The sequence below is a fragment of the Carcharhinus amblyrhynchos genome, chromosome 5, assembly GCF_965287045.1.
Source record: "Carcharhinus amblyrhynchos chromosome 5, sCarAmb.v2.hapA, whole genome shotgun sequence".
Lineage (NCBI taxonomy): Eukaryota > Metazoa > Chordata > Chondrichthyes > Carcharhiniformes > Carcharhinidae > Carcharhinus > Carcharhinus amblyrhynchos.
In genome coordinates this window covers 67963837-67991698 of record NC_137328.1, presented here as the reverse complement: position 1 = coordinate 67991698, position 27862 = coordinate 67963837, and the positions used below count along the sequence as shown (strand labels likewise).

The 27862-nt window shown below is 42.1% G+C and overlaps 1 protein-coding gene across 3 annotated transcripts in view; it reads left to right on the top strand.

Annotated features, from left to right (window-relative positions):
* The window catches only part of sncaip (synuclein, alpha interacting protein), a 164002-nt gene extending 138198 nt beyond the window's left edge, over positions 1–25804 (top strand). For all 3 annotated transcript variants that reach the window (XM_080188959.1, XM_080188957.1, XM_080188958.1), the window contains 4 exons: positions 5884–6009; positions 9072–9241; positions 12129–12218; positions 19662–25804. In XM_080188959.1, coding sequence (XP_080045085.1) covers positions 5884–6009; positions 9072–9241; positions 12129–12218; positions 19662–20754 — 1479 coding nt within the window. In that variant the 3' untranslated portion in view covers positions 20755–25804. The remainder of the gene's footprint in view (positions 1–5883; positions 6010–9071; positions 9242–12128; positions 12219–19661) is intronic.
* Positions 25805–27862: the final 2058 nt, after the last annotated feature.

Below are 27862 nucleotides of genomic sequence, written 5' to 3'. Positions count from 1 at the left end.
CTCAGGGCTATTGCTGAGGACTTGCACATCATGCTGCATTCATGGTTAGGCCTCCAGGGGTTGCAGCACCAGGTGACGCAGAGGCTTTTGAAGCTCACTCCAGCTGCCCCTCTGTCCCATGAAGTGTCCCAAGGGCCCACAGACACCCTAAAGGAGGAGGAATCCATGCGGGGCCTTCCAGCCAGGAGGCTCCAGCCATCCTAAGCTCTTCCGAATCCCCCCTTCCTGACAGCAGTGCGTCTCACCGGCAGCGGGCTGAAGTTGGATGAGGCTCTTCAGATCTCAGCCCACCAGGGGACAACTGCCAAGGGCATCACAGACTACGGAGCACGGAACACCTCCACCTCTGGTGCAGTTGGGTGATGGTCACCTAGACATAATGGTAGGTTGTGTAAGATTAAAAAGTTTATCAAGAGGGCACGGTGAAGGCAGTCAGTGTAGTTAGGGATAGGGTAATATGTACTATAAACAATCACTATTAAGTGTTCTTGCACCCCACAGCTGTGACTCCTCTGTCTGTGAACCGCCTCCCACAGGGAGTCTCGAACCCCAACTGTACCCAAAGAGGCTCAGAGTATTGTTCAACTCGAGAGGGGCCCTACGACCCACCAAGTATGCACCAATGATGCCTTCAGCCGGAGTCATGTGGATGCCTAGCCAAGCACAGTGCCAGATTCCCTGACTACCATGGTACTCCAAGCACTCATCTGAAAATGCCATTAGGGTTGCAAGGTCACCAGCCACCATTGTTGATGTGGGACTCTGTGTTCTCTGCGGGTGACATTTTCGGGATGATTCTCCCAAAAAAGTCGAATTTGCAGGAAAACTGGAGTAATTCACCCTGTTTTTTTTCAGTGGGAGCTCAGAGAAGAATCGCCCACATTCTGTGCAATGCATGAATATTATTAGCTTTCAAGGGGCGGGGTCTATTCACACTGGAGAGGCTGAAACCAGCAGGCCTCTGCGCATGCGCAGTTGCCCTGAAGTATCATCCTCCTTTGTTGGCCACTGAATTGCTGGCCAGCCCATGACTCCAGCAGTGCAGCCCCCCCACCCCATCTGTTCATGGGCCAGTCCCAAACCCTCCGTCCATCCCGGCCTACCTAATCTTCAGCTACCACCCACCCCCCTCAAGCAGTGACAATTTCCCACCCACCCTCAGCCAGCATCCCCTCGAATTGGCTGACATGCGATTTTCCTGGCCCACTGCGCTAAAACAATTAGTGCAGTGGGATGGGAGAATCGTCCCCTTTGCCTCCAAAATGGCATCTGTGGGATCAGTACACTTATAATAATGGCTGTGACAGACTCAATTTTGGTGAAGGCACATGCAGGGATTGTCCATTAGAGTAGGCAAATTGTGATATCAGTCAGCATGTATCACAGAATTGTTACAGTGCAGAATGAGGCCCTTCAGTCCATTGTGTTAGCAGCAGCTCTCAAAATGTAACATTGATTTGACCCTAGTTATGTCATTTTTGAATTCAAAGCTCTAACTAATCTAACCAGTGCCCTTAACCATGCACAGCTGAATACATATTCAGCAATAGGAAGACTTCCCACCAGCACCAGTGCAATTTAAAGAGATTATCAGCTTTATTCAGATTCATTACTGACTTTTTTTTATTGGTTCATGGGATCTGGACATCACTGATTCGGTCAACATTTATTGCCTGTCCTAAATTGCCTTGAGAAGGTGGTGGTATGCTGCCCTCTTGAATTGATATATTCCATGTGTGGCAGGAACGCCCACAGTGCTGTTGATTTCTGCTGGCTCTTACTGTGACTGTAGGAATGTTTGGTTATTGCCAGAGTTATTTAAATTTGCTGAAGATGGTGTGCCACATGCACACATGGTTTCTTTACAAGTCACTTGCTGCAAGATTGCATGTATAAGTTTGTATCCCCCTTAAACTACAACATGATAAACAGAAGTGACACACAGCAGGACAAGCTGTTTGAAAAGGGAGAATGGAGTGTCAGGGGTTAGGTTTGTGGAGAAGGATTATGTTTCAGACCTGCCCCAGCCAACATGCAGCACCCCTTTAATTGATGCCAGCTGGCTTTAACTCATGCTAGCCTCTTATAGCTTTGTGCCTACTGCTGGCAGCTGTTCAACAATGTGCTTAGCATTGATTGCATGTTGCAATCATTTAAATGAACAAGTTACACAAAGATTGCATGCTTATTAGACACAATGGGCATAGATGAATTGTCCATCATGATGCCTGTGCGGGTTTTTGGATATAACTGGGTTTTGCGACTTACTTTTGGCAAGACATGTAAGAGACTCCAGGATAGTATATTGCCTCCCTGGTGCCTGGTTCAAGATGTCTCTGAATGGGCAGAAATCATTCTGAAGGGAGAGGGTGAACAGCCAGAGGTCGTAGTACATATTGGTACGAACGACATAAGTAGGAAGAGTGATGAGGTCCTGCAGCAACAGTTTAGGGAGTTAGGTAGAAAGCTAAAAAGCAGAACCTCTGGGGTTGTAATCTCAGGATTACTCCCTGTGCAACATGCCATTGAGACTAGAAATAGGAAGATTGTACAGCTCAACAGCTGGTGTAGGAGTGAGGGTTTCAAATATCTGGACCATTGGGATCTTCCAGGGAAAGCGGGACCTATACAAGGATGAGTTGCATCTAAACTGGAATGGCATAAATATTCTGGCCGGAAAGTTTGCTAGTGTCACACAGAAGGATTTAAACCAGTTTGGCAGGGGGGTAGGAACCAAAGCAAAGGTGAATTAACTAAAGGGGAACCAGAGAGTAGGGCCTGTAAGACTCAGAGAAAGAGCAGGCAGGGTATGGTTGCTAATCAAAGAGGGTCTGGTGGACTGAAGTGCATTTGTTTCAATGCGAGAAGTGTAACGGTAAGGCAGATGAACTTAGAGCTTGGATTAGTACTTGAAACTATCATATAAAGGTACTAAATTTGGGGAACGTTAATTACAATATTAAGCAGGAACTGAAGAATGTAGATTGAGGGCAGATGTTTGAGGGCAAATCAACATCTGGCATGTGGGAGGCTTTCAAGTGTAAGTTGATAGGGATTCAGGTCCAGCACATTCCTGTAAGGATGAAGGATAAGTATGGCAAATTTTGGGAGCTTTGGGTAACAAGAGATATTGTGAGCTGAGTCAAAAAGAAAAAGGAAGCATTTGTCAAGTCTAGGAGGCTGGGTACACACGAAGCATGTGTGGGATACAAGGAAAGTAGGAAGAAGCTTAAGCAAGGAGAAAGGAGGGCTAAAAGGGGTCATGAAAAATCCCAAGGCTTCTTATACATATAAAAAGAGCAAGAGGGTAGCCAGGGAGAGGGTTGGCCCACTCAAAAGACAAAGGAGGGAATCTGTGCATGGGGCCAGAGGAAATGGGTGAGGTATTAAATGAGTACTTTGCATCAGTGTTCACCAAAGAGAAGGGGTTGGTGGATGATGAGTCTGGGAAAGGGTGTGTAGATAATTTGAGTCATGTTGAGATCAAAAAGGAGGAGGTATTGGGGCTTTTGAGAAATATCAAGGTAGACAAGGCCCCAGGGCCTGTTGGGATATACTCCAAAATACTGAGAAGGGCAGGGGAAAAATTGCTGGGGCCTGGAGAGAAATTTTTGTATTCTCACTGGCTATAGGGGAGGTCCCAGAAGATTAGCTAATGTTGTTCCTTTGTTTAAGAAGGATAGCAAGAATAATCCAGGTAATTACAGGCTGGTGAGCCTTACATCAGTGGTAGGGAAATTATCAGAGAGGATTCTTTGAGACAGGATTTACTCCCATTTGGAAATAAGTGGACATATTAGCGAAAGGCAACATGGCTTTGTGTAGGGGAGGTCGTGTCTCACAAACTTGATTGAGTTTTTTGAGGAAGTGAAGAAGATGATTGATGAGGGTAGGGCAGTAGATGTTGTTTACATGGACTTCAGTAAGGCCATTAACAAGGTCCTTAATGGCAGACTGGTGCAGAAGGTGAAGCCGCATGAGATCAGAGGTGAGCTGGAAGTTGGATACAAAACTGGCTCAGTCATAGAAGACAGAGGATAGCAGTGGAAGGGTGCATTTCTGAATGGAGGGCTGTGACAAGTGGCGTTCTTCAGGGATCAGTGCTGGGTTCTTTGCTGTTTGTCATATATATAAATGATTTGGAGGAAAATGTAACTGGTTTGATTAGTATGTTTGCGGATGACACAGATTGGTGGCTATGTGGATAGCAATGAGGACCATCAGAGGATACAACATGATATAGATTGGTTAGAGACTTGGGCAGAGAGATGGCAGATGGAATTTAATCCGGACAAGTGCGAGGTAATGCATTTTGGAAAGTGTAATACAGATAGGAAATATACAGTAAATGGCAGAACCCTTAAGAGTAGAGATAGCAGAAGGATCTGGGTATATTGGTACAGATCACTGAAAGTGGCAATGCAGGTGGAGAAGGTAGTCAAGAAGGCATATGGCATGCTTGCCTTCATTGGCCTGGACATTGCGTTTAAAAATTGGCAAGTCATGTTGCAGCTTTATCAAACCTTAGTTAGGCCGCACTTGGAATATACTGTTCAATTCTAGTTACCACACTACCAGAAAGATGTGGAGGTTTTGAAGATGATACAGAAAAGATTTACCAGGATGTTGCCTGGTATGGAGGGCATTAGCTATGAGGAGAGGTTGGAGAAATTTGGTTTGTTGTCACTGGAGTCATGGAGGTTGAGGGGCGACCTGATAGAAGTCCACAAGATTATGAGGTTCATGGACAGAGTGGATAGTCAGAAGCTTTTTCCCAGGGTGGAAGAGTCAGTTACTGAGGAGCATAGGTTTAAGGTGCGAGGGGCAATTACTAGGTGGCATAGGTTTAAGGTGCAAGGGGCAAGATTTAAAGGAGAGGTATGAGGCAAGTTTTTTACACAGAGGGTGGTGGGTGCCTGGAACTCGCTGCCAGGGGAGGTAGTGGAAGCAGGTACGATAGTGACTTTTAAGGGGTGCCTTGACAAATACATGAATAGGATGGGAATGGAGGAATATGGTCCCCAGAAGGGTAGGGGGCTTTTTTTCAGTGAGGCACCATGGTCGGTGCAGACTTGGAGGGCCGTACAGCCCGTTCCTGGGCTGTAATTTTCTTTGTAAGTCACAAATGTCACTCAAATCAAGATTATATTTCCATTCTGTTGACATTCACTGCTTCACTATTACTTTAGACCCACGACTGGCAAGATTCTTGGGTCCACAATTTTGATGTCTCTGTGTTTAACTTCAATGTGCTGTAATTATTTACACTCTCAGCTCCATTCTACGGTAACCTCTGGCTCAAAATGCCACCTCTTGCGTATTATCCTTTATTGAACTATATTTAGAGAGGAACCAATACTCTGTTCTCTTGGCTGCTTCTATTGGCTTCCCGTTTCCTCATTATTTTATATTTCCACCATTTATGAAAATTAACATTGTTACTTAATTATTGATCCTCTTTTGATTTGTAACAATAGAATTGTTTGCGTACTTCATGAACCAAAGATAGACCTAACTGCACCTAATACAACTTTTTAATGTCTTCCTGTCATCAAACAGAAATAGTGCCTTTTAAAATATCATAGTTTCAAATGTGATTAATGAAGTCCTTAATTATTGGCAGTCAAAGCTGTCCGATAGTGAGTTTTTGTACAATTCCAGCAGTTCTGCAATATAACTTAACAACTCAGTGTTCCAATGTTGTGGCAGAATTTCATTTTAAAGATTAAGCCATTTGCTATGTATTGATTCATGTTTAATGCTTGTATGGAAAGTAAGCCATTTTGAGTGCTGAAATATTTGGCATTCTTCAGGAGTGGTTGTGGTATTGTGATTATTGGCACTTGTATTCTGAAATTGCTACAATGTTTTCTTTTCCCCCAGGAAAAGGTTCTTCTGTGGCTTCTACAATATATGCAGGAACAAGGAATATCTTTAGATGAGGTTGATCAGTATGGAAACACTGCAGCTCATGTTGCTACCCAACATGGTCATCTGACTTGCCTTCAGGTATGGCTGATTGATTTATGATAAACATGATTTTGTCAGGCTTTGAATAAGATATGTATATTTTCCATGTATTATTTTACTTACTTGCAACGTGCAGTAAAGAATTTGAGTGAATGTTACAATGGATTTGAATGCAGTCCTTTCATCTGAGAATCTTGGGTTTGAAACATCCAGATTAATAACATAAAATTCTTCTCTTTTTGCCAGTCATAAGTGCCCTGCATGAAATGTTTGGGTCTTGTATAGTCAGGAGTCCCAATGCTCAGCTCTCACATAAGAACATAAAAACATAAGAAATAGGAGCAGGAGTAGGCCATCTAGCCCTTCGAGCCTGCCCCGCCATTCAGTAAGATCATGGCTGATCTGAAGTGGCTCAGTTCCACTTTCCCGCTTTCTCCCCATAACCCTTAATCCCCTTGCCTACCAAAAACCTATCTACCCGCGTCTTAAATATATTTAGCGAGGTGGCCTCAACCACTTCAACGGACAGAGAATTGCAGAGATTCACCACCCTTTGAGTGAAGAAGTTCCTCCTCAACTCCGTTCTAAACTGCCCCCCCTTATCTTGAGGCTGTGCCCTCTAGTCCTGCTGTCCTTTCCGAGCAGGAAGAACCTCTCCACCTCTACCCTATCCATCCCTTTCATCATCTTATACATCTCAATAAGATCCCCCCTCATCCTTCTAAACTCTAATGAGTACAAGCGCAGTCTATTCAGCCTCTCCTCATAGCTCAACCCCCTCAACTCTGGTATCAGCCTAGTGAACCTCCTCTGCACTCCCTCCAAGGCCAAAATATCCTTGCGCAAGTGCGGCGACCAAAACTGCACACAGTACTCCAGCTGCGGCCTCACCAGTGCCCTGTACAGTTGCAGCAAGACCTCCCTACTTTTATATTCAATCCCCCTCGCTATGAAGGCCAGCATCCCATTTGCCTTCCTGACCACCTGCTGCACCTGTAGGCTGGGTTTTTGCAACTCATGCACAAGGACCCCCAAGTCCCTCTGCACCGTAGCATGCTGCAGCTTTTCGCCCTGTAAGTAGTAGTCCTTCCTACTATTATTCCTACCAAAGTGGATAACCTCACACTTGCCAACATTGTATTCCATCTGCCAAGTCCTCGCCCACTCGCTCAGCCTATCTAGATCCCTCTGCAGACTTTAGCCTATCTAGATCCCTCTGCAGACTTTGCAGAAGGATCTGCATACACACTGCATAGGAGCTGTATGTTTTACTACATTTCCACAATTGATAAGTTGCAGCTAGGTATCTGAATTCAATAGTCGCATGTTATTGAGGCCTGTCCTTCAAAAATGGTTTAGGCTCATGACAGCAATGACAGATAGGCCAATAGATATATTCAACACGCCGCCTACTCATTTTCCACCTTAAGTAAAGGTCGACGTTCTGCTGTTCAAATTGGACAGATCAACTGAGAGATCTATTTTTTTGCAGTATCAAAAGGCACAGGGCACCATTCTCCCATTTTGGAGCTCAGCTGGCACCTCTGTCACTGACCAGAATAGTGGGATCCCATACTAGATCCTGCACTTTGAACCTCATTAATTATGCACAAGTGGGTTTCCCTCCAACTCTCCTGGTGGTCTGGCAGCTGATTCATTCACCTCCTCAGCTGATGGGTTCAAAGATTCCAGTGCCATATTTAAATATCAGTTCCAGCACATTCATATCACTCTCTCCATCCCACCTGTCTTCAACAGACTGTGCAGGATGCTCGCAACCCAGAGGGAAAGGGCTAACAGCCTCATGAGAAGTCTGTTTCTAATTCAACAACCCTCCCTCCCTCCTCCTCCCATCCCAAAGCCCTCATCTGCTAGGCATTCATGCCCAACTTGGACTTCCATCACACCTGGAATCTTCATTCATCCCCTTCCAGTAAACTGTGGTATCCCTTTGACTCCTTTGTGAGCTTTTCCTGCAGCTTTTTTAAAGGCCCAACTTTTCTTGGTCTTCCCACTGCCTTCTATTGTTCGTCACCCTCATCTACTTCCTTACCCCTCTGCATTGCCATCACCAGCCCACCACTCCCTTTCCCCCACCATCCTTTGCTCAGCCATCCTTCCACGTTGCACCGCCTCCCCCTCCCCCCCGCCTTTGTTAGGCCATACCCCCTCCCTGCCCAACTCACAATGGAGACATCTCACCTCCCCCCCCACCAATCAATGTTTGGACTTACATTGCAATAGAAGTATGAGTCCTGCACCATAGTTCTGTCCAGATAAATGCTGCTGCGTGGGATCTGGGTAAAGGAAACCCTTATACTCCCCAACCCCAACACAATACTGATCTGACTCAGTGACACAGGAAGGGTCCATGGGTCCAGCAGCACCAAGCTGGTCTTGGAACAGGCCCCACAGAATGGTGCACAGCGCATCAGGAGCAGTGTAGTACTGTGGCAGAAGGGCTTTGTTGCACTCATTCCTAAGTCTCTGACAAGCTGATGATCACATTGTATACACCACTCATTAGCAATTGGCTTTGACGCCAGTGTAAATCCCTGCGGGTATGATGCAGCATTGAAAGGCCTGACAGGATTCAGCAAGCAGCTGTTTTACTGAGTCTTCATGAGATGCAAATGACGTTTGCACCAGCTGCCAGCAAAAGAGCGAACCATCACTGAGGGAATTGCATTGTTCTTTTACACTGGCGAGTCTCCTTTTTGGCTTCTGCCAGATTCACTGTGCCTGGCCACCACTAAACCAGTTGCAGTCTGGTTGGCAGAATTCTGCACATAAGATCCAGGTATACTTGTACCAGTCATGTAATTAGTACCTCTATATTTGAAACAATAATGACAAAAAAAGGACAGAATCAGAAATCTCAAGATCACATTTACATTATGTATTTTTTTAAGTAGTTAAAGTACAAATGGTTATATGTGATGTGTTGAAACTATTAAGTCTTATAAGTGGAATTAGATCTTTTCATTCCTTGACTTTCTTCTGCCTTTCTTTGGGATGTTGGGACAGAAGTTTAAATGATTAAGTGTTCAAAATTGGATTTTTTTTCTACTTTTGGTTTGTATTTTTGTTTATTTCCTTAGACTTTAGTCGAATATGGAGCAAATGTGACAATACAGAACCAAGAAGGAGAGAAGCCTTCCCAGAGTGCAGAACGACATGGACACACCACCTGTTCACGTTATTTGGTGGTTGTGGAAACCTGCATGTCTCTAGCATCACAGGTGGTGAAGCTAACAAAGCAACTAAAGGAGTAAGTCATAAATGCTACAAAAATAATACATATAGTAGTAAAAGCAGAAATACTCAACAAGTCAGGTAACTAGCTTGTGAAGGGGAATAGAGTTAATGACATAACTGTTCTGATAAAAGATCATTGACCTGAAATATCAAATGCTGCCAGACCTGCTGAGTATTTCCAGCATTTAATGATTTTAATTCAGCTTCAGAGCTTTCACAGTATTTTAGAAGTAGTTTAGTTTAGAAAGACGACCAAAAGTACAATGTATCAAATTAGTAAGTGGTATAGTAGGATATACATTCAGCACTAGAAAACAGCATTCTCCATTCAGAATAAAGACAAAAAATGCTGGAAGACTGCCAGAACCAGGGTTTCCCAGTTTTTTAAAATTTTCATTTCAGATTTACTGCTTCTGCAATACCTAGTATAGTCTCTCAATTTAGAGATTTGATACCATTCTAACAGATTTTAAATAGACTTGGAGTTATACAGTTTACTTAGTTTCCATTAATTCTTTATTCTATAGATCTAAATTTGTAAATTATGTGTCTCTACTTCATTACTACAAATTGACTGATATAAAATGTCAATAAAATCAGTAGTAAATTACGCCTGTCTAAAAAGCATTGTCTATTGCTTACATTTTGATCAGTTTGTGCATATTGCAAGCAACTGTTGCAGTAATATGATATAAGTACCTAACATTGTAAATATAAAATCATTTTATTTCTTGGGTTGCACAGTAAAATTAGAGTCAGTTATTTACAGATGATACAAATTGGGTGGGAGAGTGAGCTGCGAGGAAGACGCAGAGATGCTTCAGTGTGATTTGGTGTGTGTGGGCATATGCATGACAGATGCAGTATAATGTGGATAAATGTGAGATTATCCACTTTGGTAGTGTTAATAGGAAGACAGCGTATTACTTGAATGGGTATAAATTGAGAGAGGTGGATACTCAACGAGCCCTTCGTGTCCTCATGCATCAGTCATGGAAAGTAAGTGCGCAGATACAACAGACAGTAAAGAAGGCAAATGGTATGTTGGCCTTCATAGTGAGAGGATTTGAGTATGGGATAAGGATATTTTGCTGCAATTGAATAGGATATTGGTGAGGCTATACCTGGAATGGTGTGTGCAGTTTTGGTGTCCTTATCTGAGGAGGGATGTCCTTGCTAGAGGGGGAGTACAGTAAAGGTTTACTGGACTGTTTCATGAGATGGCAGGTATTTCATATGAGGAGAGACTAAATTGTTTGGGATTATATTTACTGGACTTAGGAAGACAGAGAGGGGATTTCATAGAAACTTACAAAATTCTAACAGGGTAGATTCAGAAAGAATGTTTCCAGTGGTTGGGGAGTTCAGAACTAGGGGTCATAGTTTGACAATAAGGGGTAAATCTTTTAGAACTGAGGTGAGGAGAAATTTCTTCACCGGAAGAATGATGAATATGAGGAATTCACTACCACAGAAAGTAGTTCAGGCCAAAACATTGTCTAATTTCAAGAAGAAATTAGATATAGCTCTTGGGGCTAAATGGACCAAGGGATATAGGGAGAAGGGGGGGTTCAGGATATTGAACGGGATCAGCCATGATTAAAATGAATGGTGGAACAGGTTCAAAGGGCTGAATGACCTACTCCTGTTCTTAGTTTCTATTTCATTGTAGCAATAGTCCGAAATATTTATTTTAATTTAGCTGGCTTATACAACATATTGGTCAGGCTGCAATACAATATAAGCAGACTTCAATGTATTAACATATGAAGGAAGAAGAATCAATCATTTATTCGTCCTAAATATTGCCACTTACATTGTCAAATTTTAAAGCTGATGGGAACAATTCTCCCAAAAAAATTTGAAGTGTCGAATTCATGTAAAAACTTAAGTAAATTCCGCTGCTTTTTTCAGTGTGACTTTTAAAATGAATCTCCCACACTCGGTGCACTGCAGAGTGCCTGAGCGTGAATCATGCTGAAATTCAGTGGGCAGGGCCTATTCCCACTGGTGAGGCCAACAGCATATGTGCCAGTCTGTCAGCACTAAGGTCGTGCATGCACTGTGGCCCGACTGCCAGCCTCCTGATTGCTGGTAGCTCGATTGCTGGCCAGCCCTGTGACCCCTCATAGCTGGCCCTCTGACCCCACCATAGCATGACCGCTGGCCTTTCAGATGTGCCTGGGCCAGCCTTGACCCCTGCCCCCAGCCTGCCTTGATTTCAGTTCCTGGCCTGCTAATGATATTTAAAATAGATTTATATGCCAATTTACATAATTTATGCAGCTCTGTGCCAATTTCTGGCCCAGAGCTGATGGCACCGGAAATCCAGTGCTGGAGATACGCAGCAGCCGTAGTGCCCAGTGGGGAGCCTGCAAAATGCTACTAAAGCAGCGCAGCGGCTGGGAGAATCGCCCCCGACATGTCCTCCAGGAGTTTTCATTCATCTGTATGGAAGATCTGTGTTTTTTCTGTGGGAGGTAATCACTACACTTATGGTTGCTGCACTTATTTAAAATGCTTGGTAAATGAGTAATAGTTGTTCCACTCGAGTGTCCTGCTGTTCATTCCAGGCTCATCTTCTGTGGTGGCCAACTTAGCCCATACATGTGTAGAAATTCTGAAGTAATACTTCACCAGATGTGACCGTATTTTCAGTTTTTTCCAGATGTGTACTGACTTTTCACATCTATGTTTAAAAAATACTGGAGATTTTGAGCCATACATACGTCCGGAAGTATAAAATTTTCATATGCACATCGGTATTGATTATAATGCAATAATCATTCATTATTTATACTTTATTCTACTATAAATATAATTCATTATTCAAATAATTAAATATAACTTGATAGCAAAGGCAAAATCCAGTGTAGTTATATGGCTGTCTCTCCACACAGGCAAACAGCAGAGCAAGTCAGCTTGCAAAACCAACTTCAGCATTTCCTACAAGACCAGATGACGGAACGATCAGACCCTCAATCTTCGAGGTACCAACATGATGAGACATGAGCTTGCTGTTTTATTTTTCTTTTATTGACACATTATAGGCCTGAATAGCTATTGACAGGATTTTGATAAACTGAAAATGAAAGTGTGCTGCTTTCTTGATAACCTTAGCATAATTTCAGGTGTAGATTTGGATGGATTAGAGCACAGAAGGCGTGAAATCTGACATTGTGCTGGATTTTACTGGAGAGTGCACTGCTGACACATACACCACTCTGCCCCAGCCAAAAGGTCTGTCAAAAATCAACTGATGAAGAAAAAGTCGCAGCAATCCCTCATGGGCGGTGCCCAGATACACAAAAAGCACTCCCTGGAGATAGTACCCCCACTTCCTTCCTGCCCTCCAAGAATGGGATGTCCATACCAACTGTGTTATGGTGTGGACAGAGTAATGTTGGCATAATTATTTATAATATATTCTTTATAATATGGAATAATTATTTATTGACATACGGTGGGCAGAGATCATCTCTTCCGTAAACATTCCCAGCATGGGAGGGGGACATACATTCCAGCCCATTGTGTGCAAGTGTATTGATTTATTAGTACACAAGCTTTTAAAAATGAATGTCACAATAAAGTTACAAACATTCTGATAGCTTTTGGTAAGCTATAAGGAGTTTCTCAACTCTTCAGCTGCAGTTGCAAAGTCTGAAAAGACAGTTACTAAGAGATGGGTAAAAATGAATGGAAAGGAATTCACCTACAGGCATAAGTCTGCTGAAAGTAAAGGATAACAGGGAGCCCTTTTAGAACCTAAGTGGCTGGAATAAGCCTGCCTTGCCAATGTAACATCGTGAAACCCACCTCTTTGATTTTTTAACACTAAGTCCTTATCAGTATGGCAGAGGAAGCTGCTGTTGAGGCCAGTGGCTTCAACGCTGTTTTCCCCACCTGCTGCCACACCTTGCAAAGATCTGAGAGACTTCCATCCTCTATGTTGCCTTTGCTAATTAAGTGATTGGGATAGTTTTGTCTTTTTATTCTCAGTCTTCTATTTCTTCTGGTACAGCCCTTTAATCCATCAATACTCCACATTTTTCTCTCTTTTTTGCAGTTTGTTAATTTGCCCATTCATTAGGGATAAAATCATGGTACATATCTTTACAATTAGTCAGAGCTGTGATTGTCAAAACCAGTTTGAAAAAACTAACTCCCATCTACATGATGACTTTCTTAACCTCAGGATGTCCAAAAGCAGAATTAAGTACTTTTGAAGTATAGCGAAATCTGGAGGGGCGATTTTCCGACCTTGCCTGGCACAGATCGCACGGATCCTAGAAAATAGTGTATGGGTCTAAAAGTTGGTTCTGTGCCTAGTGCCAAGCTAATGCCAAATTTGCAATGGTCCCAGTCCCTTTCTAATGGAATGAATGGGGTTGAACCCAGAAAGGCTGCAAGGTCGATTAGTGTATTTAAAGCAGTATTTAAATATGCATACATTCGACACCAGATTCTCCCAGCTCCTGAGATCTTCCAATCTTTGGGCGCAGCGAGAAAATGGCGAGAATCACTTTTGGTCTGCACTAAGAAAACTGGCGCAATGGCCATGCTAGGTACTCGGAGGCCATTGAAGGCCTAAGTGGTCAGGGATATGACTGGGAAGTGCCCATCTGGCAGTGCCTACCTGGCACCTTGGCAGTGCCCACTGGACACCCTGATATTGCTAATTGGGTACTGCCAGTATGTCAGGGCAGTGCTAAGGAGGTGAGGCCTGAGTGGAGCTGTGATGGAGGGGGGCCTGAATGGGGGCCGTAGAGGGGGTGTTGTACAGGGGTGGATGATGAAGGGGGGTCATGATGGACGGCCTGTTGGAGGGCATTTCAGGGAACCCATCAGGAAGGCCTCAATATCGGTCACTCCTGTTGAAAATGAGGTGGGGGAACATGCCACTGATGGGTAGGGGATGGGAGGAGGTCTCTCAGAGCACTGTGAGATCGGGGCTCTGTTGCAAAATGGCACCTATGCACTCTGCAGCTAGGCTCACCAGCATGTTTAGCACCACCTCCCAGTGTGGGAGGGTGCGAGGGTAGGCGACATTACGGGGTCTAAAGTTAAGGAGAGGGTACAGGTAAGGGAAGAGGCCGAGGATGTCCCAATAATAAAGGGAGTAGGGGGCGTGAGTATGGTTCGTGGCGTTACGGCAAATAGGGTCCAGGTGAAGGCTGGGATGAAGGCACTTTATCTGAATGCACGAAGCATTCGGAATAAAGTGGATGAGCTGGTGGCGCAGATCAGCACAAATGGATATGATCTGGTGGCCATTACAGAGACGTGGCTGCAAGGTGACAGGGACTGGGAGCTGAATGTCCAGGGGTATCACGTGTTTAGGAAGGATAGGCGGGAGGGAAAAGGGGGGGGCATAGCACTGCTGATTAAGGATAGCATCAGGGTTGTAGTAAGGGATGATATAGGAGCCAAAGAGCAGAAAGTGGAATCGTTGTGGGTGGAGATTAGGAACAGCAAAGGGAGGAAGACGCTGGTGGGTGTCGTCTATAGGCCCCCAAATAATGATCTGGAGGTGGGGCAGGATGTTAACGCGCAAATAAGTGCGGCGTGCAGGAATGGAATGGCGATAATTATGGGGGATTTCAGTCTACATATTGGTCGACCCATGTTGGACGCGGTGGGCTCGAGGAGGAGTTCTTGGAATGCTGCCGGGATAGTTTCCTTGAACAGTGTGTGTTGGAGCCAACGAGGGAGCGAGCTATCTTGGATCTGGTGTTATGTAATGAGGCAAGTAGAATTAGGGACCTTGTGGTGAAGGATCCTCTTAGGGAGAGTGATCGTTGTATGGTGGAGTTTCTGGTGCAGATGGAGGAGGAGAAAGTGGGTTCCCGGACACGCGTCCTTTGTTTGAATAGAGGGGAGTATGGTAGGATGAGAGAAGAATTGGCGAATGTTGACTGGGGGAGCGCGTTGGAAGGTAGGTCTGCTGAGGAGCTGTGGAGGATCTTTAAGGAGATCTTTCTTGGTGCTCAGCAGAAATTTATCCCGATGGTTGAAAAGGACCGTAGGAGGAGAGGTAATAAGCCGTGGATAACGAAGGAGGTGAAGGAAAGTGTTAAATTAAAAGCAGAGGCATTTAGAGTAGCTAAGAGTAGTGGGCGAGAAGAGGATTGGGAGAGGTTTAAATGTCAACAAAGATTGACAAAGAAGTTGATAAAGAAGGGCAGGAGAAACTATGAAGCTGGGCTAGTGCTTAACATAAAAAAGGATAGCAAGAGTTTTTATAAATATATAAAAAGGAAGAGGCTGGCTAGGGTGAACGTTGGACCCTTAGAGGATGAGAAGGGGGACTTAGTGGTAGGGGATGGGGAAATGGCTGAGGTCTTGAATAACTTGTACGTTTCGGTCTTCATGGAGGAGGACGTGAATAATTTGCCAGGTGTTAGCGATGGAAAGGTGGTAGGACTGGAGGGTCTCAATGACATTATTGTTACTAGAGAGGCGGTGCTCGACAGAGTGGAGGGACTGATTGTGGACAAGTCCCCAGGACCGGATGGAATACATCCGAGGGTTCGGAAAGAAATGGCAGAGCTGATAGTGGATGCCTTGGTGGTTATTTTCCAAATGTCGCTGGATTCCGGGGAAGTGCCGGAAGATTGGAAAACAGCTAATGTTACGCCGTTGTTTAAGAAGGGTGGCAGGCAAAAGGCAGGGAATTATAGGCCGGTTAGTTTAACGTCTGTTGTAGGTAAAATGTTAGAATCCGACATCAAGGAGGAAATAGCGAGGCATCTTGAGGGGAATTGCTTGATAGAGCAGACACAGCACGGTTTCGTTAAGGGGAAGTCGTGTCTGACAAATTTACTGGAGTTCTATGAGGATGTGTCTAGGGCAATGGATAGAGGAGAGCCGGTAGATGTGGTCTTTCTTGATTTTCAGAAGGCGTTTGACAAGGTACCTCACAAGAGGTTATTGCAGAAGGTAAGGGGGCATGGAGTTGGGGGTAGGGTGTTAGCATGGATAGAGGATTGGTTGTCAAATAGGAGGCAGAGAGTGGGGGTTAATGGGTGCTATTCGGATTGGCTGTTGGTGACTAGTGGAGTGCCCCAGGGGTTGGTGCTGGGGCCTCAGCTATTTACCATTTATATAGATGATCTGGAGGAGGGAACCGAGTGTGTGGTGTCGAAATTTGCTGATGACACCAAGATTGGTGGAACGGCAAATTGCGCAGAGGGTGTGGAGAGTCTGCAGAAGGATCTAGATAGGCTGGGCGAATGGGCCAGGAACTGGCAAATGGAATTTAATGTTGGCAAGTGCGAGGTGGTCCACTTTGGCAGGAATAATGATAGGAAGGACTATTACTTACGTGGCGAAAAAGTGCAGCAGGCGACGGTGCAGAGGGACCTCGGGGTCCTTGTGCATGAGTCACAAAAACCCAGCCTGCAGGTGCAGCAGGTGGTCAGGAAGGCTAATGGGATGCTGGCCTTCATAGCGAGGGGGATTGAATATAAAAGTAGGGAGGTCTTGCTGCAGCTGTATAGGGCGTTGGTGAGGCCGCAGCTGGAGTACTGGGTGCAGTTTTGGTCGCCGCACTTACGCAAGGATATTTTGGCCTTGGAGGGAGTGCAGAGGAGGTTTACTAGGCTGATTCCGGAGTTGAGGGGGTTGAGCTATGAGGAGAGGCTGAATAAACTAGGCTTGTACTTGTTAGAGTTTAGAAGAATGAGGGGCGATCTCATTGAGACATATAAGATGATGAATGGGATGGATAGGATAGAGGTGGAGAGACTCTTCCCGCTCAGAAAGGACAGTAGGACTAGGGGGCACAGGCTCAAGATAAAGGGGGGGCGGTTTAGAACGGAGTTGAGGAGGAACTTCTTCACTCAAAGGGTGGTGAATCTCTGGAATTCTCTACCATTGAAGTGGTGGAGGCTGCTTCGCTAAATATTTTTAAGACGCGGGTTGATGGGTTTTTGATAAGCAAGGGGATTAAGGGTTATGGGGAGAGGATGGGAATGTGGAACTGAGCCACGACAGATCAGCCATGATCTTATTGAATGGCGGGGCAGGCTCGAAGGGCTAGATGGCCTACTCCTGCTCCTATTTCTTATGTTCTTATGTTCGCAACCCACTACTCTCCCAAAAAGTGTGTGATAGTGCGACAATTGTAATGCAGAGCCGCATGACAGACCAGCATAGTTAGCACCAGTATTTTCGCCGTTATGACACTTAGTTTTTTTGGGGGGGAAGCTCTGCCACTGGTGGCCAATTTGCACATAGCAAGCTTCGCAGCCTGCAGCGAGTTATTTTCGTTTAGTGTTCGTTGAGGGACAAATATTGGCTGGGACACCAGGAGAACTCCCCTCCTCTTTTTCAAATAGTGCTGTGGGATATTTTACATTTTATTACTTTCTCAAAATTACAAAGCCAATGCGCAGTGAGGATAGGGCAAGCCCTTAATCCATCTCCTTGCTTGCTCCAAAACCACTTCAAATTCAATCCAATTCATAGCCCCCCACAACAGAGACATAAAGATCCAAGCTGACAAGAACAGGTATTGCGTGTGATCCTATATTTGATCTTAGCCAAAAGGCTGTATCCACTTGATCGGGACCTTAGTTAAATGGCTCACCATGAAAGACTGCACCTGTGCAGCACTCCATCAGTATTGCCCTGAGGTGTGAATTTACCTTATGAATTTGAGTTCTAAATTGAGGCTTGAACCTACAATCTTCCCACCAGGGCGAGAAAGCTACCGTTGAGTCAAGTTTAACACCTAAATACAGCAAAGATAAATGTTAAAATAATCGATTTGAGTTTCAGAAATTCTTTGCATGCAAATTTTAGGAAATTTGTTAATTTTAGAGTTGCAAATTATGTATTTCTATTCCATATAGAGGCTTTCTTTCTGAACTGATTACTGTATAGCTCTGCACTATAGACTGAGAAAACCTTAAGTTTGATTTCCTTTTGTGTTGAATTTGCTGATATCCCTGGGGCAGCAGTAAGAGCAAAAAATAAGCTTCGGGCAGCTGGCTGACAAAGAAGTTGTTCTAGTTATTCCAAATCCATCTGATGCCCCAAGCAATTCCTCCCCTTCCACCTCCCCCACTCCTCTCCCCACCCCTAGTGCCTTCATTTGAGCTTGGGTTGGAGTGAACATGATAACTGTCATTAAGAGACCATGGTAGGTGAATGTCCTTGTATTTTAAAATCAATTTCATGGTACAAGATTTTTTAAAACCGAAGTTGAGCCTTGGTAAAACAATTTCTGGGAGAAAACTCTTATGGATATTTATCCTGGAGTATTCAGTAAATTAAAACTGTGGTAAAGTTTTCAAAAGGCATTTCTTATAAACCTGTAGTACGTCCATTGGATCTGCTAACTATTATCTTGACTCCTTCATCAATAAACATTGTGCTGCGATACATTCATTTTCAGTAAGACAGAATAATGCATCTTAGTTATATCCTGGCCAAAGAAAAAACAGAATAATTCAATCCCCAAGTAAACAGAGAGCCAACTTTGGACTCAAACACATTAATATCTGACTGTAGGCATGCTGTACCATTGATCAAATTTCTTCCATTAGCTTCATATTTCTTTTTATAATCCTGTATTTTCTAACCATGAAAAAGATACTATTCTCAGTGCACATCAGTGGCATAGACCAAATCTCTTTCTTTTTAATGGGCTGTATTTTTAGAAGCAATTTTAATATTTAACTATTTGTTGGCATGCAAGATGTGTACCAAATTGCTAACTTTGTTGGGAGACATAAAAAATAGCCTTTACTTGAAGGAACAGAGTGCTGTATTCTAAAAGCATTTGCTCAGCCAGATTAATGAGACCTTGACTTTCTTGTAACTTTCCAACTATTGTATTCTTTTTTGCTACATCTGTACAAATAATGTAATGCAGTTTTGAATGGTGGGACTATTATTCTCTGTAATCAAGGGAGTTGGGAACATTTGTTCACTGAATAAATTCAAAAAATAAACCATGTAAAGAAAAAGTACCCTTGAGGATTACTCCACACCATCTGTTACCATTCAGGTGGGAAACTGGGATAATCTGGAGCAGTGGATTTTCTGCAATAGACATTTGTGCTGCTCTGACATTATCTCACGGAAACTGCAAGTCACACTTTGGTGAAGTATTTCTCATCCACTCTATTTCTCAGGTTACCCAGGAACTCTTTAAAAATCATTGAAAAAGTGGAAAATAGTATTGAAAAACTGACTCAATGTTGTGGTTGTTTGTGAGAAATATGCTCTCGCAGGCTGACCAGCTATTTCTATTAATGTTGCAATTTTAAAATAACTTTAGCATTTTAAAGATGAAATTGATTAAATATTAGCTCAACAAGACAGTTTGAAAACTTTTGGAAATGTATAGTACAGTGCTAAGAACCCATCTTTAATTCATTCTTATGTATCCTGTGTTTTGTTTTGTTATTTTCTACTATAACCAGTTCCTCTACACCATCTGAAAACAACAATAAGAAGAAAATTCAGATATCCTGTGAACAAAAGATGACTGGCACAACTGCAAACGGGAATGCAGCTACTTACAATGTTGAAACCAAACCAAAGACTGCCAAAAAGGGATTGCTGAAACAAAAAGGTGATGAAGCAGACAAAATTCTCCGCCAACTCTTAGGAGAAGAAATTTCTGGAAATGTGTGCACACAAGAAAAACTTTCCTTGGAATTTCAAGATGGGCAGGAGGCAAGTGTTGTAACAGGGTCTGCAAGGAAAGTCCTGAGAGACAAAAGGGAACTGAAACTGACCAGACTGAGATATTCTCAGAGATCCTCTAGTGAGTCAGACACTGACTCCTGTATCAGTGAAGATCAGAAGAACACTCCCATTAAAAGAGCTGACAAACCACGACCAGAGCCCATTGTTGAAAAGGAGGAATACACTCCAAAAGTACACTTCATGATTAAAAAGCATGCCTCAGCAGTGGGGAGAATGTTTCCTTTTTCCCTTAAAACCTCTGGTACATCAGAGGAACAGAGCTATTCTCCTACTGCTGAAAGCAATGATAAAGTTCCTGACCGTCAGAATCAGATAAGAAGTCCAGCCAGAACCCAGTCTATTGAGGAACATTTTCTGCCTTGTGCTGACAATTCTACCACACAGAAAACTACTAACAGTCCTAAAAGTGCTCTTAAGTCCCCATCTTCAAAAAGTAGAACTGCTCAGAATTTAAAACTGAGAGTGACTTTTGAGGAGCCTGTTGTGGAAATTGAACAAACAGTTTGTGAAATAGGTAGCAGGAAGGGCACGGAAAGCGAAGGAACATTACCAAAGTCTCCATCTAGTTTAGAAATGGGTGAACCTTTGAAGCGATATGTTGGACAGTTTCGATCACCAGTGGAATCGATAAACAATAACCAGAACAACAATAATCCACAAGCTATCCATTTAACCATGACATCTGCCCCAAACTTACCACTGAATTCCACAGCAAAGAAACCTGGAGGTTCAAAAGGAAGTTTAGTAACTCCCACAAAAGTTAATACCAAGATAATGAGTGTGGTAAAATGTACTAAACAATAATACCAAGACAGTGAGTGTGGTAAATCTACTAAACAATCCATTTTTCAGTTTTTTGATGCATACTAAAAATCCAATCTAACATTTTAAAAATACAAAATATTACCAGATTTAATTATATGTACATTTGTATAGAAGAAACTTAGCTGAATAAATTTAAAAATATTTTTGACTGTTCTTTCTACATTTTTTTTAAAAAGATCCTAATGTAAACTAAAAAGAGATAGAGAATAGTTTTTAAAACACTTGCAGATATGCTGTGATTTGTTTCTGCATTATAAATATTCAGGTATTTCATAATATAAGTGTAGAGTAGGAGAGTGAGAGATGAATGGTTATGAGATTGATGTTCTGTATTAAATCAATTGTACTACTAAAATTAGATAAACTAGAAAATCTTTTTGCTTTGATTTCTCCCTTGTGCCAATTTTCATCCCTATTTTTTATGGCATTAATATCTTGATCAAGTAAGTATTCTTAAATGTAAGGTTGAGAATATTTGTCTGCAAACTGTATGTGATCCCATCCTTACCCATATCCAGTTGTCAGATAGAAGTTGAGAACAGGAGCTGAATGCTGTTTTGTCCCCTTATCAACCTAACATGGGGCCGGATTCTCCAACCTTGCCTGCAGCCAGGATTCTCTGGTCCTGCTGCAAAGTGCCAAATTCTCTGTTCTCACTGGCAGTGGCAGCAGGGCACGAACAGCTGGAGAATTCTGGCTATGATGTTTTTGACAAAAATTACCAAGTACGATTGCACCCTGGCTTATATGAACCTTGTTCATATGAGTGAGCTATTAAATGCCTTATCTAGCTGAACCACTGAAGGAACTCAGAAATGATAGCTTTTTAGGAACTGTGTAAAGGACTGGCACAGAAACACTTTTCTTTGTATTTCTGAGACTAGATTTAAATTCTGCTGCCATCCCCACGTAAATCTAATGATTATGAACAGATTTAATATCTAGCAATGGCACATACAAGGATCTTCAAAAAATACACTTCCTTTGGCTATAGATCATTATTTGTACTCAATTTGTACTCAAAAAGAAAACCTTTTCTGAGATAAGGATCAAGGCATATTCAGTAAAGCTTCTTTGAGGTAGGAGTTAAGGCGTATTTAGATAATGTTCAAGAAGGTTTTCTTTGAACCTGACTAGAGAGTGAGACATGATATCAGTAAGTAGAAAAAGTGGAAATGTTTGCCATTTCCCCGACAGTGACATCCTCAAATTAAAGAGCACAAAATGATTGTTACATTTTTAAAATATTCTAATGGTTCATTGGGCCTAGTTGAATTGCAGTACAACCCAGTGCCTGCAATCTCACCTCAACCTCCCTAATCTCCTTGCATCTGAATCCACCACCCTCCTGTCCACTTTCAATCTTTGTATAAACTCCCCTTAAACCCATGTCTTTGGCACACCTCTTGACCTCACTGTATCTTGTGACCCTTTTCCACCATGCTCACAATCTCTGACGACATCTTTTTTAATTCTTTCATGGGATGCGTGCGTAGATGGTAATTCTATCCCTAATTGCCTTTGAATTGAGTGGCTTGCTCAACCACTTCAGAGGGCATTCAAGCGTAAACTACATTTCTGTGGGTCAGGAGTCACATATAAGGATGGGAGATTTCCCTAAAGGACATTAGCAAAACAAATAGATTTTTATGACAATCAATGATGGTTTCATGATCAGCATTTCTGAAACAAGGTTTTTCCAGATTTATTAATTGAATTTAGTTTCCACCAACTGTGTGGCATTTGAACCCATGTCTCCAGAGCATTTGCCATGAATTACTAATCCAGTAGCATTACCACTGCATAACCATCCCCCTTCAACCACATTCCTTCAGTATCTGACAATGGAGACAAAACACTCCTGCAGGACCCTTATATTCTGGTGCTCAAACTTGATCTGTCACTTGCCACAATCCTCTGCTACTATTAGCTTGTTTAACCATGCTCTTGTTTCTATTTTTGCCCTCACTCCCAGCAAAACTGCCTGTACATTCTGGCATTTCCTTTAATGCAACTGCTTTCTTCACTCCAAGTCTGTTAATTAAAGACTTGAGTCTACCCGACATATAATTGACCTATACCATAATGCTGCACCCAACTGAACCAAAGTCAGCCATTGTTTCAGGATTATCCTAGATTACAAGGTTAATACCAGGTTCTCTCTTCTCAAAACCCTCTAACTCCAATGTCAGAATTAACCTTTTTAAAGTCACGAATGACATTCTGTGACCATAATCCTTTATCTTGATTTGGCATCTCAGAATGTTCAACCATGCTCCTTCTCCAACCCCTCCCTTCTATTCTTCAGCTTTGAGGAACAGTTTTCTTATAGTTCATCCCCTGCTTATCCAAACATAGCCATGATTCCCTTGCAGTGAGTTTTTTTTTCCCACCTTCCTTTCTCACACCATCACCCCAGAGTACCCTGCAACTTTTCATGGCCGCACCTGCATCATCAGTGACATGTTTGATGATCTCATCTCAAGCGTTAGGGCAGCTTCCATCTGAATGCTGATGACATTCTGCTTCACCTCTTCAGTCTCACCGTTTTGCATGAACTTTAAAATCCCTCAGTGTTGTCTCTTTCTGTTGAGTCAGTCAAACCCTCTGCTACTTCAAAATTGGGATGATCATAGCCATCATCTTTGTTCCCACATAAACTACATTCTCTTATCACTGATTCTATTCCACTTCTCGACTAGTGCTTTGAGCTGAACTAAATTTCTTGTAACTTGAGGAAGAACAGCAATCAAACATTAACCATTTCATCAAAACAACTTTTTTATTGAAATGTCTTCCGTGTGATTTGGACAACATTATTCATGTTAAGTTTTATTTTGCTTATTGTTTGATTGGAATTTGAATTTAATTCCTGTTAAAACTTTGATTTGCAGTGCTCAACAATGAGTGCTATTTCAGGTTTCATGAGCTGTACATTACAGGGTGGCAGATTAGACTGCTTACATCACCGTGGAAGGAATGTTGGTCAGAAACCAACATACCAGAACAAGCCCATCCTGCAACCATAACGCACTGGCGGAGTGCTAAATTGGTTGAGCATGGGACTTCCCCCTTCCAGTGGGAGGAGGTCCAGCTCACAGAAACGACTGGCCAATCCATTTCCTCTCCTATTGAAAACATGCCCAGCGGGAGTATGTAAAATGCAATTCCATTTATACTTGATTAAAGGCTGGATTTTCCACTTCAATATTGAAACCTTCATATCTGCCTCTGCATCCCCCAGACCTGCATACTGTAATGTTGCCCTTTGTGGGCTGCATCTTTCATAAAGTCCAATTTGTTTCAAACCCAGTTGTAGGCATCCTGTCCTATATAGGCCCTATTCCCTTTTCATTCCTGTGCTTTCTTACCAACATTGGTTCCCTACCTCCAAAAACATTAAAGTTTAAATACTTAAAAAAAACCCTATGGTCTCACTCCATTTTAACTTTGTAATCTCTTCCTGCCCAAAGTCACTCTGCCCCACCTGAAGACATAGCTTTGTAACTAGCATTTTGTGCATTTCCCATTCCCTCCACCTCACCAATGATGCCAAGCCTTCAGTTGTTCAGGTTGTACTCTCTGAGATTCCTTCTCTAAACCCTTCTGCACTTTACCCTCACCTATTATTTACTAATCTCATGAAAACAGACAGCTTTGACCAGGCTTTTGGCCAACAATCTCTGAGGTTCAACACCAATTTTTTTTTTCATGGGCCTTTCTGAAATGCTTTGGGAATTTTTTTATCCTGAAGGTGCCATATAAGTTTACACAATTGTACACAAAATTTTATTTTCCTTTTGGTTTGTAAATTTATGAAAATCTAAGTCATGAATTTTAATGATTACATAAGATGATTGGTTGATAACATTTGTCACTGAAGGGAGATCTAAAAGCTTCATACTATGAATTTTTCTCTACAATGATTTTATTTCTGTCATGAAAATGTTTTAAATCTTATTTGAAATGAACTGAAAGTTTGTTTTCTTTGAATTAGTTTGTTAATGCAGGAACAGCAATCAAATGTTAACCATTTCATCAGAACGCTTTTTTTCCTGAAATGTCTTCCATGTGATTTGGATAACATTATTCATGTTTGAAGTTTTATTTTGCTTATTGTTTGATTGGAATTTGAATTTAATTCCTGTTACAACTTTGATTTGCACTTGTTTAGTCATGTTTTCTTTAGAATCCCATGGCACTATTGTTCATACAAATAAAATGATAATGCAATCCTGAATATTGGATAAAAGACTCCTGTTCAAGCAAATGCTACAGAAGTTAACACTGGAAAATTAAGGGTTTTTTGAGAGGGGCTATGTCATTGTAACATTTAGAAAGCAAATGTATGTCTCTTTAAAAAAATTTTTTTCAATTTTTCTTTTTTTTGTAAATAAGACTAAGGTCATCTAGGGATGGGCAGATGAAATGCAAGGATACTTGCTGTAAGGTCTGTTCTCTTCCTTAGAAAAGACATAGGCACAACTGGTTCAAAGTAGAACTTCTTTATTGAGCATAATTTAAAATTAGCATTTACAGAAAGTGAAATAGACTAATTTACTTAAGAGAGAGAAATAGAGAAAGCAGAAAAAGGCAGTATTGTGCTGGTCAAAGAACTCAAAACATAGTCTGGATCAAATTGACTAAACAGCGATATCTGTCTTGTAAGATTGTTAATTTAGCACAAGTTGATAGAAAATAACCTTGCATTCAGCACTCCCATGGATTCAAATTGCAAGGTATAAAACTGAAACGTGATTGTCCCAGCCCACTGTGCTGTAGCACACTAGCAGTGCAATGGGCTGGGACACGTCAGCACAGGCCATTTAACGTGCTCGGTGCCAAGGCCTCCATGTGTCTCACAAACAAAGATTTTTAGCGCAATAATTTTCATATTTAATTCCAATTTACATCCGATTAGCGGGCCCAGGACTGAAGTTTCTGGGCCAGCTAGTGTATCTGTCCCCCCTGGGGATTTGCGTAGTGCCAAGGGACAGGGCCTAAAGGGGCAACCTGTGGGGGTTAGGGTTCCTGCTGCTACACTGTCGGGGAGATTGGGGCTGGCTGGGGGTAGGGAGGGGGACATTGGGGTTGGCCTGAGGACGTTCAGGAGGCCAGCAATCGGGGACAGTGGAGGGATCTGCAAGGCCAGTGATGCAAGGTTATGGGAGTAGCCAGCAATCAGGAGATCAGTACATGCACAGTGGCCCACTTAGCCCTATACTGTCAGGCTCTTGGGCGGGAATGGGCCCCATCCCATTTTTCAATGTGAATCTCAGTAGGGCCTCTGCAGTGCTCAGAATATGGGAGATTCATTTTCAAAATCGTACTAAAAGAATCGGCGGGTGTTATTCCAGTCTTCGTGCAAATTCAACACTTAGAATTTTTTTGGGAGAATTGCCTCCAAGGTCATTGAAATTCATTAAGTTAATGGTCATCATTTACAATTGGGATAGTAATAGGTCCAGGAATAAAATCCTCCATGCACTTTGTTTAAAAATATGTACACTAATAAATAAAGGAACTTAAAATAACTGATTTTACTCAAGAGAATATTTGCTTCTATATTAATTACCCATATTTTGACAGTGGTTGCTTAATAGGTACAGAGTGAACATTGAGCCATGAGGGTATTTCTGTTTAGTTTTTACTATGTTTATGCTGAAAATATACACTATATGGTTAAAAGGAAAGCATGAACCATTACGTAAAGCTGCAGAAACACACTTCGAAATGTGTTATTAGTAATAATCTATTAAGAATTTTTTGGCAGATGCCTCTTTCAGGTTTTGCCTTTTTTCAAAAATATCAAAGTGATTAATTTCTAATGTGTTATTACAAAAACCCAAGCAGCATTATTGATCAAATTTTTCATAAGACATGCTAGAAAATGTGTTTATATCATGATGCATACCAGGAATTCTGATATCAAAGAATCTTCTCATTTGATCCTCAGCGCATCTTAACCCATCATTCAGCTAATTACTAATTAAAACATCAACACCATCTACTCCTATTTCTCCAAAATGGCTTCTCAACAAAATTATTGCTCTGACTGAGTTTAAAGAATAGTTATGTTTTGTGAGTTGGCACTGGGAAGGCAAAGGCCTAGTGACATTATCGCAATACTATTAATCTAGAAACTTAGCTAATGTTGTGGAGACCCGGGTTCAAACCAGCATAGCAGATGGTGGAATTTGAATTCAATGAAAAATATCTGGAATTAAGAATCTACTGATGACCATGAAATCATTGTCAATTTTCAGAAAAAACCCCATTTGGTTCATTAATGTCCTTTAGGAAAGGAAATCTGCTGTCCTTACCTAGTCTGGCCTACATGTGACTCCAGATCCACAGCAATGTGGTTGATTCTCAACTGCCCTCTGAAATGGCCCAGCAAGCCAATCAGTTCATGAACAATAAATGCTGGTCAGTCAGCGTCACTCAGATCCCATAGATGAATAAAAAATCTAAGTAGCATTAAGGATCAATGTGAATCATAGTTATATAAATTAAGTCTAGCTTCTTAAAATTGGATGACAAACTTTGAGTACAACAGGGGTGGGAACATAGCTTTTGGTTGTGATTTTATTTTGTTATTTTGGAACTTAAAAAGAAATTAATATGCGGTACTATAGTTGTAATTGTTCCATGCACAGACCTTTGTAAAGCAGCCACCAGGCAACAGTTGTTGAGCCAGCCACCATAAGATCTTATATGAACAGCTAGAAATTAGTGCCATGGTGTTCTTGATTTATAAGATGGAAACCAGTTAATTGTTGGTCTATTTTTGGTTTAAGGGAGGAAAGATGTGAAATGCTTATTTTTAAAAAATAATTTTCTAATTATGTTGCATGATCATAGCATATTCATAATTTTGCATGTATTCATCTTTTGGTAACTGTGGGTTTTATTTTATTCCTGTCTATTTGCATGCATATCTGAATGAGTATTCACCGTTCTAGGACATTCACAGCAACAGTATTCGTTCGGCATATTTGCTGATCAAGGGAATTGGGATATGGTATGTTTGAATACTCCCAAAAGGAACAAACTTGATTTGTGGATCATTGGCTAATGCTATAAA